The sequence below is a fragment of the Neomonachus schauinslandi genome, chromosome 4, assembly GCF_002201575.2.
Source record: "Neomonachus schauinslandi chromosome 4, ASM220157v2, whole genome shotgun sequence".
Classification (NCBI taxonomy): domain Eukaryota; kingdom Metazoa; phylum Chordata; class Mammalia; order Carnivora; family Phocidae; genus Neomonachus; species Neomonachus schauinslandi.
In genome coordinates, this window is record NC_058406.1 from 5,362,380 (window position 1) to 5,375,070 (window position 12,691).

At 39.5% G+C, this 12,691-nt stretch overlaps 1 protein-coding gene across 1 annotated transcript; it reads right to left on the minus strand.

The window, feature by feature from the left end:
• Nucleotides 1-1,390: 1,390 nt before the first annotated feature.
• Nucleotides 1,391-12,014, minus strand: TNFRSF9 (TNF receptor superfamily member 9). The gene is made up of 7 exons (XM_021683404.1): nucleotides 11,915-12,014; nucleotides 11,070-11,177; nucleotides 10,525-10,662; nucleotides 10,021-10,087; nucleotides 8,060-8,190; nucleotides 7,412-7,543; nucleotides 1,391-1,605 (listed from the first exon to the last, which is right to left on the minus strand). The coding sequence occupies exons 1-7, from the start codon at nucleotides 12,012-12,014 to the stop codon at nucleotides 1,517-1,519; spliced, it is 765 nt and encodes a 254-aa protein (XP_021539079.1). The 3' UTR covers nucleotides 1,391-1,516.
• Nucleotides 12,015-12,691: the final 677 nt, after the last annotated feature.

Here is a 12,691-nt window from a genome sequence, read left to right on the forward strand (position 1 = left end):
GCTCAAAAACAAGCAAAATTAAATAACATAGTTTTGGGGTACATAAATATATGAGCAATGATTCTTTTTTTAAGCAAGGGAATGGATCAAATTGAGTTCCGAGAGAGCGTGCCTGGGGACAAGGTGGGGAGGTAGGCAGATGAGGGAGGGAAGCAACACAGATGGTGGTTGACCTTGACTCTGACCCTATGAAGGGTCAGATGGTCAATATTGTAGGCTTTGTGGGCTTTACAGTGTCTTGTCTCTACTCAAATCTGCTGTTGTAACGCAAAAGCCACCTGAGTGTGGTTGTTTGTTCCAATAAAACTTTATTTATGGACTCTGAAATTTGAATTTTACATACTTTTTCATGTCATTAGATATTAATCTTCTTTTGATTTGTTTTTAACTATTTAAACATGTAAAAATCATTTTTAGCTCATAAGCCATCCAGAGACACGTGACCCCTCATATCTGGCCTGTGGGAGTTTGACAACTCCGCTCTAGTCCTCTGTTTGGGCTATGGGTTCATGGGACTTCATTCTACCATTATTCATTCCCACCTGTTCCATTTATCTAGGGTATGTGCCAGATATTATTTTTAATGTTCTTAAGAATTAAAAACACATAAGCTATTTTTTTTAAATGGGCAAAACAGATGAAGGGGATTAAGAGACACAAACTTCTAATTATAAAATAAACAAGTCACAGAGATGAAAAGTACAGCGTCGGGAATACGGTCAATAATACTGTAATAACATTGTATGGTAACAGATGGGGACAATACTTATCGTGGTGAGCACTGAGTAATGTACAGAATTGTGGAGCCTCTATGTTGTACACCTGAAACTAATATAACATTGTTTGTCAATTATACTTCAATAATAAATAAAAAATTTTAAACAACAACAAAGAACCAAAATGTAAGCCCTGGTTCAGAGAGGAGCAGCACGAAGCAGAAGATACGAAGATGGAGGGGACCACAAAATTTGCAGACATTGGAACTCTTTCCAAAACTCTCCCTCAAGGTCTGAGATATTTTTCCCTTGACCTCAAATCTGGGCACTGTCATAATTTCCCCCCTCATATCAGTAGAGCTCATTGTCTTGAATATTTGAACCAATGGAAAATTTGGTTGGGGGTATTTCCTGCATCTTATGGCTTTTTGTCATATGTTATATTAGCACACACACACACAAAATGGAATTGATTTTTAACTATCATTTTAGCTGGGCCATTAGCCTACGTGATGTAATTTTAAGTATAATTCTCTTTGGATTTCAAAAACAAACTAGCTGAAGCCTATTAAGCATTATCTAGAAAATGCCCCTTTCCCACAAGCTCTGTCCCATACATGCGCTAAAAGGGGTACATTTTTTAAAGGCCAACCTGTCAGTATTTTGAGAAAACTTGGGGGTAATCCTGAGTCTTATCTAGGACCAGTGTCTTCAATTTAAAAAGATATGATGGTGGGATCATTCATGTTTCTCCTGTGATTCTTCTCAAGACAGTCCCAGTGGAATTTTGGGTTTCTGCTTTACAGCTCACATTCTCCTTCTTCTTCTTCTGGAAATCGGCAACTACAGGCATCTTCCTCTTGAGCAGTTTGTACTGGTCTCATAAATGCTGAAAAGTGATTTAAAAACAACTTATCTTTTGCTGTTTGTTTTAGCCATTTAACATCCAGTTTCTGTAAATCACAGTCACAGGACATCTCTAAGTCACAACCATGCTCAACTCTAATTTGAACAAGTTTATCAATAAGAGAGATAATAGCAAGTAGGAGCTTTTTCTCAGGATTATTTACAATTTCTTCTTACCAATTACTCTTATTGGTCCTGAAAAACTATTTTCTTTATTTTCTACGATGGCTAAAAACTTGAGCATGAATCACTATAGCACAAAATTAGTCATATCCCAAACGTAACCATAGTTTCAATTAAGCAGTATGGATTTTAGTCTTGAGGGTTACTCAGATTACACACTAGACAGTTTCTTTTGAATGAAATGCTTATGGCACCAAGATATTAAAGATACTCCCACTACTTCTATCTATCGGCAATTAAAGAATTGATTTGTACATTAATTTCCTGGTTTCCTTTTACATGTTAGGGTGAAGTATTTGTGTTACTGCTGAGCAACTTTTCATCTTTTTAAAAAAGATTTTATTTATTTATTTGAGAGAGAGAGAGAGTGTGTGTGTGTGTGTGTGTGTGCAAGTCGGGGGTGGAGGGCGAGGAGCAGAGGGAGAGGGACAAAAAGACTCTGTGCTGAGTGTGGAGCCCAATGTGGGCTCAATCTCAGGACCCTGAGATCATGACCTGAGCCAAAATCAAGAGTTGGACCCTTAACTGACTGAGCCATCCAGCCCTGAGCAACTTTTCATCTTAAACAGATCTTTTTTTATAGCCCGACAAAGCAAAAGTGCCTGCCTTAATATTACATGCTTTTTGCTGTAAAAAAAAATAACCAAGGGGAGTGACATCACAAGAGGGCAACATAGTTTGTTCCCAACTTTGGTCTCCTTTATAAGAACAGCTAACAACTATTCAAGAACAAGACACCACTGACAGAATCCTAGAACATGGGGATGAGGCTGGAGCACCCACCTCTGCATCACAAAGACCAAAACAGACTGTTTTAGGAGGGTAAGAGAAGCAGTTACCATTGACCACATTGCCCCTCTGGCAGGCCAGGACAGCACCACACAGACAGGTCTCCCCAAGCTTCTGGCTCCTCCAGTGGGAAAAGAGGACCCAAAGGGAACCTCCAGCTTCTCCCAGCATTGGGGTCCCTTTATGGGAGCTCCTAGTCTGATCTCGCACCACAGGAAAGGCAGGGGAACATGCAGCATCCAACCACTGGGAATCTGACTGTGTTGCAGAAGGGAGAGGAGCTTGCAGCAACCAGCACACAGATCTTGGCAGACTGAGTACATCTTTGCAGAGTCCAAGTAGCAATCCCAACCAGTAGCTTTGTTTATCTGCAGAGCCAAGTTGAGGGTTCACCCTGACTAGGGAAGTTGATGGGGTGCAAATCTGCCTGATTCAGACCCTCAAACAAGGAGTTTTGCCCACTATAGAGCCTGGTTTGCCCAGGCAAGGAGCTGAATCACAGCTCCAGCTGCTGTGGAGAATTATCAGCACAGAGAGGGAACTTTCACAATTTTAAAAAAGTCAATTTACCCAGAAGACCAGTATTTACCCAGTATTTAGCAATACTAAATATGTGTACATCAATCAAGCTGCAAAATAGGTAAAGCTGGGGGTGTCTGGGTGGCTCAGTCATTGAGCGTCTGCCTTTGGCTCAGGTCATGATCCCAGGGTCCTGGGATCAAACCCCACATCGGGCTCTGCTCAGCGGGAAGCCTGCTTCTCCCTCTCCCACACCCCCTGTTTATGTTCCCTCTCTCGCTGTGTCTCTCTCTGTCAAATCAATCAATCAATCAATCAATCAATCAATCTTTAAAAAAAATAGTGAAGCTGAATCTGACAAAACTGAAAGGGGAAATACACAAGCTCACAAATATATTTGGAGAATTAAATGGATAATAAGGGAATACTATGAATAACTTAAACACATACATTTCACAACTTCAAGGAAATGGACCAATTCCTCAAAAAACACGATCACAACGCACTCTCTATGAAGTAAATAACCTGAATAGTCCTACAATTATTAAGGAAATTGATTTTGGGGTGCCTGGGTGGCTCAGTTGGTTGGGCGACTGCCTTCGGCTCAGGTCATGATCCTGGAGTCCCTGGATCGAGTCCAGCATCGGGCTCCCTGCTCGGCAGGGAGTCTGTTTCTCCCTCTGACCCTCCCCCCCCTCATGTGCTCTCTCTCATTCTCTCTTTCTCAAATAAATAAATAAATAAATAAATAAATAAATAAAAGAAAGATTCATATCTTTCTTAAAAAAAAAAGGAAATTGATTTTGTAATTAAAAATCTTCAAAAAGAAAAATCTTCAAGTCCAGATAGTTTCACTAGAGAATTCTACCAACTATCTAAAGAAGAATTAACATCACTCTACACAATCTCTTCCAGCAAAGAAGGAACACATCCCAACTTATTTGAGGAAGCCAGTATTACTCTGATACCAAAACCAGACAAAGACAATTCTAGAAAAAAAAAAAATAGACCACTATCCCTCATGTGAATGTAGCTACAAAAATTCTTAACAAAATATTAACAAATAGAATTAAGCAATATATAAAAAGGATTATATACCATGACCAAGTGAAATTTAGTCTAGGGATGCAAGGCTGGTTCAATATTCAAACACGAATCTATGTAATCCACCATCTTAGGCTGATGAAGAAAAGTCACATGATCATATCAATTGATGCAGAAAAAGCATTTGACAAAATTAAACACCAGAAAACTAGAAATAGAGGAGGGACTTCCTCAACTTGATAAAAAAGATCTACTAAAAACCTATTGTTTACATCATACTTACTGGTGAGAGACTGAATGTTTTTTCCCTAAGATTAGAAGTGAGGCAAGGATATTCACCCTGACCATACTTTATTTGACATAGTGCTGGAAGTTCTAGCTAACATAAAGTCAAGAAAAAGAAAAAAAAGAAATGCAGATTGGAAAGGAAAAAATGAAACGGTCTCTATTTACAGATGACATTATAGTCCATGTAAAATCCCAAGGAATTTACAACATGCTCCTAGAACTAATAAGTGAGTTCAGCAAGATCACTGAATACAAGATCAATCTATGAAAATCAACTATACTCTTATAGAATAACAGCGAACAGCTGGAAAACAATATTTAATATAAAATACCATTTGCAATTCTTAAAAAAATTTACATGCTAAGGATTGGTATGCTGAAAACCACAAAATGCTGATGAAAGAAATAAAAGAAAAAGAAATAAAAGAAATGTCTTTACTATGTTAAGACATAAATACTTAACATAGTAAAGACATCAATTCTCACTAAATTAATATACAGGTTTACCACAGTTGCTATCAGAATCCCAGCTGACTTCTTGTAGATACAGATAAGATTGTCCTAAAAATTTATATGGAAATGCAAAGGAAGTAGAATAGCTAAAACAATGTTGAAAAAGAAGAATAAAGTGGGAAAAATCCATCTACCCTCTACCTACTTTCAAGAACTGTTTTATAGCCACAGTAATCAAGACAGTGTGGTCCTGGCAGAGAATAAACACACAGAACACTGGAACAAAAGGGAAAAACCAGAAATAGCTCCTGCACAAGTATAATTAACTGATTTTCGAGAAAGCCACAAAAGCAATTCAGTAGAGGAAGGATAATGTTTTCAACAAGTGATGCTGGAGCAATTGGACATCGAAGGCAAAAAAAAAAAATTCTTGACCTAAACCTCTCACACCTTATACAACACTTAACTAAAAATAAACCACGATTTAAATGTAAAACATTGAGAAAGGAGAAAATAAAAATCTTTGCGATCCAGGACTTGAAGAGTTCTCAGACATGACTCCATAAATGAAAAAAACTGGCAAATTGTACTTTATCAAAATTAAAATTTTTTTCTCTGCAGAAGACTCCATGAAGAGGAGGGAAAGGCGAGCTACAGAGTGGGCAGAAACACAAACCACACACCTGCCGAAGGACTCATCTAGAAGGTATCAAGGACTCTCCAATGTCAACAGTAAGACAGACAAAAATCCAATTAGAAAATAGACCAAAGACATGAAAGAACCTTTCACTGAGGAAAATACACAGTTGTAAAATAAGTACGTGAGGGGCGCCTGGGTGGCTCAGTCGGTTAAGCGTCTGCCTTTGGCTCAGGTCATGATCCCAGGGTCGGGCTCCTTGCTAGATGGGGAGCCTGCTTCTCCCTCATTCTCTCCCCTGGCCCTGCTTGTGCTCTCTCTCTCTCTCTCAAATAAATAAAACCTTAAAAAAAAAAAAAAAAAGAAGTACGTGAAAAGATGTTTGACCCTTAGGGGAAGGCAAATGATCACAGTGGGCTATCACTGTATTCCTCTTCGCACAGCTGGGTAAGAAACTGTGGCAGTACAAAATGCTGGCAAGAGTGAGGAGAAAGGATAGCTCATATGCCACTGGTGGAATGTTAATGGTACAACTCCTCCAGAAAGTAGTTCAGCAGTTTCTTAAAACAACAAACCATATGGCCCAGAAATTGCACTCCTGGGCTTTTATGTTAGCAATGTGAAAACTTACGTCTACACATAACCTGTACTCGATTATTCACAAAGGCTTTATATGCAATAGTCAAAAACTGGAAACTATCAAAATGTCCCTCAGTTGGTGAATGGTCAAACAAACTGAGGTTCAACCATGCCACGGAACACTGGTCAGCGGTTAAAACAAAACAAAAAAAAGAGCCCACAGTTGAAGCACATCATGCCTTGGGTGGATCTCAGTGACATTAAGCTGAGTGAAAAAAGCTAATCTGAAAAGGTCACATGCTTATAATCCACTTATATATTGCATGCTTCTATTTATATAACATTCTCTAAGTGACAAAAGTGTAGAGATGGGGGACACCTGGGTGGCTCAGTCGTTAATCATCTGCCTTCTGCTCAGGTCATGATCCCAGGGTCCTGGGATCAAGTCCTGCATTGGGCTTCCTGCTCAGCAGGGAGCCTGCTTCTCCCTCTGCCTGCTGCTCCGCCTGCTTGTACTCCCTCTCTCTCTGTCTCTGACAAATAAATAAATAAAATCTTTGGAAAAAAAAGTGTAGAGATGGAAAACAGAATTGTGCTGCCAGGAGGGAGTGGGGAGGGAGTGTATGTGACCACAGAGGACCAGCAGGAGGGGATCCTGGTGGTGAGAGAATACTTCTGTATTGATTGGGCTGGAGGTTACGCCAATCTACACGTGTGACCAAACGACACACAGCTAGACACACACAATGTGCCAAAGTCAACTGTCTGGTTTTCATATTGTGCTCTAGTTACAGAAGATGTAACCCCATGAACGACATGAGACTTTTCTGTACTGTCTTTACAACTTCCGGCAAACCTATAATTATTTCAAAATAGAAAGTTTTTTTAAATGGCCTAAAAATTTAAAAAATGGATTACAGTTTCATTGCAACTCACTAATTACTCATCACTACTCTTGGCAAAGCATTTGTATTGTAGGTGGGGGTGAAGGCGGGAAGGATAATTCTTTAAATCAGAGATTTTGGTGAGAGCTTGGGGGGGGGTGGGTAACTGTTTTCCTGTGCATTGTAGAATTTCAGCAGCATCTCTGACTCCTTTCACTAGATGCTCTCCACACCCCCAAGGTTGTGATCATCAAAACTGTCTCCAGACATTACCAAATGTCCCCTCGGGGGCAAAATTGCCCCTGCTTGATAACCTCTGTGCTATGCTAACCAAAAAAATAATCTTTTCCTTTCTACTGTAAAAAGCCTTGCCTCAGAAGAGCTCATATCGAATATGTTTATATTGGTCTTACGTTGTTTGAATAAATACAGGAGTTTCTTTCTGCCATGTTTAAGAACAGAGAAACAGAGCACGAGAAAGAACACCAGGAACAGCACGGCAGCCGAAGTCAGTGCAAGAAAGATGATGATCTGGGGGGTGTGACCTTTAAAAAAAAGCAAAAGGAGAAATACATGCAGATATACAGTTTTGCAAATATACATATATTTATAGTTACATTGGTAAACCCCTAATCACAAGGAGAAGTGGTGCCTTGGACATCTCTAACCAGCTAACCTAATAAACTTGCTTGCACATAAGAAAACTTTTCTTAAAAACCTAAATAATTTTTCCAGAGGCCCACAAAAATTAAATGGCTTGGCCTCTCTAGAATATAGAAAATATGGGACTCCATCATCCCCTTAATTTGACATTATCAAAGGTGTAGTATTTGGCTGGGTAGTTTCACCTTGTTCTGCTTACTAATGTATGTCTCAGATTGCATGACAAACACTTGAAAAAAGTTGATGGGTTTCTTGATGCCAGGATAAAACAAGGAAGGCATGCAGGAGGTGCCCATCGTAGGCAGAGACGTGAGGCATCACAGTATTGCGGTGATTTAGATTCCAATCAGAATAGCCATACTACATCCACTCTGATTCAACAGCAATGAACCAGCTACCTGGATCTCTTGCAGGGGCAGGCGTGGGGGCAGAGGCTGTACCTGGAGAGAAGTCAGCTGAAGCTGGTCCACATACTGCGTCACTTTCCTTTGTCCCATTCACAAGTACAGACTTGCCACCCAAAGAACAGCTTAGGCCATCCAATGAAAAGAGTTCAAATAATTAATTTAGGTACAGGTCATTCTAATTAAAAATATTGACATTTTCCATCCAATAAAGCAGCCTAGTGACAAAGATGTGTGGGTCTGGGTTCATAGAGATACTACGGAAAACATACACTTGACTGACTGGCTTCTTCTAACTTTCACAGTTCTCCATAATTCACCCTATTCTACCCACCTAACTGGATTCTTCTTTCTTCCCAGGCTGGGGAGCCCTGTCCCACAGCTGTCTCCAGACTGTTTTGCCTGGTTAGTCTCTCACCCTCAATTTCTTAAGCATATTTGACCATCTCTGGCATATATGAAGGACAGACAACCTAGCATAAGGGTTAGGAGTTCCTAACCTTATGATGTGTTGGCATCAGACAGACAAGGGTTTGAGCCCAGGGTCTGTCTCTGTGCAGAATGACCATGGACAAGTTAAGAAAATCTCTCCAAGCTTGTTTTCTCATCTGTAAAATAAGGAATACATGCACCGAGGACTGTCGTGAAGAGCAAATGAATGACCCCAGGGACACACTTGTAGGGCTGGATGTTATGAACCCAGACCCACACATCCCAATAAATGGTAGCTATCATCACCACCATCATCATCCCCATCAACATACCATCATCACCATCACCATTGTTCTGTCTTTTCCCTCATCCCTTTACCTAATGCAAACTGACTCTTCCTCCAAAAGCAGTTCAATCCCACTTTCCATGCAGACTCATTGACTTCTCTGAACTACTTGTGTCGAAAGACCTTAAAAAAAAAAACTTCCCCAATCTGTACGAACCAATATTTTTGTAACACCTAAGAATGTAAATGGAAAATAATAATCAAAATGATTTTCTAGTAAGAAAATCAAATGAAAAAAAGAACAAAGGCATACAAAATACAAGACTTCAATTTTTATTAGAGTTGACGGACACATATGACTCCGCCAATTGCCAGACACCACAGACTGTCCGTGGACCAGCACCTGTCCACAGACCACACTCTGAGTAGTTCTGGTCCTGATCACACAGGTCAACAGGCATATTCCCATGTGTGCTGTTGGCTGTTTTACTTCTGTGATGGTCTTGTTTGACCAAGTAGGTGTTGTGTTTTTGAGGGTAGGAAACATAATTTACCCTTCTTGTATCATCCTCAATGCTGGCCTTGCACCCTTGAAGATGGGCTGAGTGATCAGTGAGGAAAGGTAAGAGGCAGCAAAGAGATTGGAAGGAAACAGAACAGAACAGCTGGGGCAGACAGTAACAAAGTTCTAGTAAATCTGAGCTAAATGCTCTGGGCAGTATTTCTGGAGAAAATGCCCGCTTTGTATCAAATCACTCCTACCTCATACTGTTCACACACTGCCTGTTCATATGCTCTTCTATGCTTATATTTGATAGGCCCACGTGGGGCTTAACTCATGACCCTGAGATCAAGAGTCACATGCTCCACCGACTGAGCCAGCCAGGTGCCCCAGAGAGGTTTTTTAAAACTTCAGTGATAACATTCTTTGTCTTTAAAAATGTTAACCCAGGGATGCCTGGGTGGCTCAGTCGGTTAAGCGTCTGCCTTCAGCTCAGGTCAGGATCCCAATGTCCTGGGATCGAGTCCCTAGTCGGTCTCCTTGCTCGATGGGGAGACTGCTTCTTCCTCTGCCTGCCATTCCCCCTGCTTGTGCTCTCTCTCTCTAACAAATAAATAAATAAAATATTAAAAAAAAAAACAACAACCAAAACTTTATAAAAAAATAAATAAATAAAAAACCCAAAAATGTTAATCCAGATTCTCTATTTTGAAAGCAAAAGGAAATTATATGTACTTTGTCCAGGGTTGACAGGAGCCATGTTTCTGATCATTAAATGTCCCAAAGCGACAGTCTTTACAACCTGCATAAAAATTAAAGCAACAATAAAAAAGGGAGTTTTTTATGATTTCATAACTTTTCCTGTGATGAACATAATTACATAATAATAAAGTCATTAACTTAATACAATCTACACAGGCTGTTCAACAATGCTTCTTGAAACGAAACCCCAAGATGACTAAAGTTTTTATTCTAATAGTACATAGAGTATTGTATATATATGTATAGAATGTATGCAAAGGCATATCCTGGTGAATAACAAATGTTGTGATTTCAAATTATTTCCATTGATTGAAAAATAATTTTGTAAATATCATATACTTGACTCAGTGGTTCATTGCATGTTACTTTAAGGTTCTACTAATCTGTTTTACTTTACATAAAAAGGACCAAGACCTAAATTAATGACATATGTCTAGATAAACAGACTTGCACTAGATTGAAGAAGAGCAAACCTACCCTCTTTGGTTAATTCTTGACCTTGTTTACAATCCAGTTCACACATGGTGCATCCTGCCCCCAAGCAGTGGAATCCTGAGATGCACTCACACTCTGCATTGCTGATGGGGGAACACACCTTCTTGGTCCTGAAAACACCTACAAAGTTTCCCAAGTTACATTACACTTGATCTTTGAATCCAGGAAGCAAATTTATGTTCTGCAATAAAAATCATCCTAAACAAACCCACACAAACCATGCTCACTCTTATAATGTTCCTAATGACCTTAAAGTATAAAGTTCATTGTTTAAATCTCTATAGAAGACATTTTTACATTTTCCTAATTAAACACTTCTCTCTGGTCAATGAGTGTTGCTTCTAATATTTAAAACCTCAATCTACAAATTATTGCTTTTACAGCAAATTATTTTACTGGACCTGCCTTTTGACAGAGGAACCAGCATAGTTAACACTTAACACTTTCCACCGAGATCAACATACTAGGGAATAAAAACCTGTTGTCCCAACACATGTCTGGATCAACATACATCTTTTAAATCATACCTTCACACTGCCTGCATATGTCACAGGCCGTTTGTCCACTGGTGCTGGAGAAACTGTTTGGAGGACAAGGAAGGCAGATCTGACCCTTGTTTTTCCCACAGAAAGTACCTAAGAAGATAGATAATAGGTGTACTGTTGGACAATGCATAGTAATCGCCCAAAGCTTTATGAAGTTCACAAGAAAACTAGAGTAAGAAACATGATTAGTTTCTAGATGTCACAGTGACCTTATTTTGATTGACTTTTATAATTATACATTTGCAAGGTTGCCTTTAGCATAGCAGCAGAATTACAAATAAGAAAGTATAGATACTGCATCACACAAACCAACAAAAAGAAAACAGTTTCCTTTATCTATTGAACAAAAAAAAAAATGATTTCTCTTGATTGATCCAGGAGATCAATATGACTGGATTCAGGAGATCAGCATCCTTCATCAGTATACTAACAATACATGTGTCTGCTTCTTCCCCACTCTGTGGAGCCCCCTGCCACTTCTTATTCCTTGCTGTGCCCCCCAGTCTGAGCATAGGTCCTCACAGATAAGGCTGACATTTACTGAGGTCTTGCCATGTGCTATGCACTGTTCAGAAACTATCATAGGATCCCTCCCAGCAGAGCAACGAGATAGGTTCTTTCATTATCCCCAGATGCCAAAGCTGGGGCGCAAGGGATTAAGTGACATGGCTACATTCACAGCTAAGTTGTAGCACCCAAGAAATATTTGTAAATGAATGAATTTTTAAAAAGTCACTGAAACAGAACTCATTAACCCTGACTACTAGACTAACTGAACCATGAGTTCAACAGAACAGATCAAACACACATGTTAATTTGGCTCTTACCAGCTGGGCATTTACTACAGGAATCCTGCATTGATCTTGTCCTCTCAAAATTCATGACCAACAACACGGCAGCCACTATGTTGTAATAGCCACTGCCCATGGTGAAATCTTGCATCGATAGGATATAAGCAAAGCAGATTCCAAAGGGTTTTAATCAAAGTAGCTGGTTTCACAAATACCACTCTGCAAAAGGTAAAAATTTCCAAGAATGAGGTGGTTTCTCCTTTTAGGATTATCTACATTTCAATCATTACCTATGCAATCCACAAGACCATAACTCGGGGCTTCTCAGAAACAATGAATGATGGAATATTATGGAAAAGGTGCAAATGCATAGACATGTGATATGATAAGACAAACATGAATACACACATAGCTTCGTGCAGGTTTGCCAAAGTCTAACCGTGTACTCTCCACCATGTTCTGCCAAAATGCAGAAATAACAATAACAAGAATTTGGGGGGACTTTCATAGACACTTAGCATTAGCATCCGGATTTCAACAATGCCAGCTCTTTGCTGGCTCTGAGATAGAGTTCTTAAAATGACAATCTGTCAGTCTTACCTAACAGCTCAGCTCAGTGGGGAGATATCTCATTACTCTTTCCCCTTTGTCAGAACAATATGTGAACAGTTCAACACCCAATTGCTAAAATGTTGAAGCACCGCTCTGCTCAACTCATGATCACATTTTCTTAATAGATATATATTTGCCCATTTTGAGGTTTGAAGCTCCTATAGTAACAAAACTAAGAAGTAAGAAATCTCTTTAGGGTCA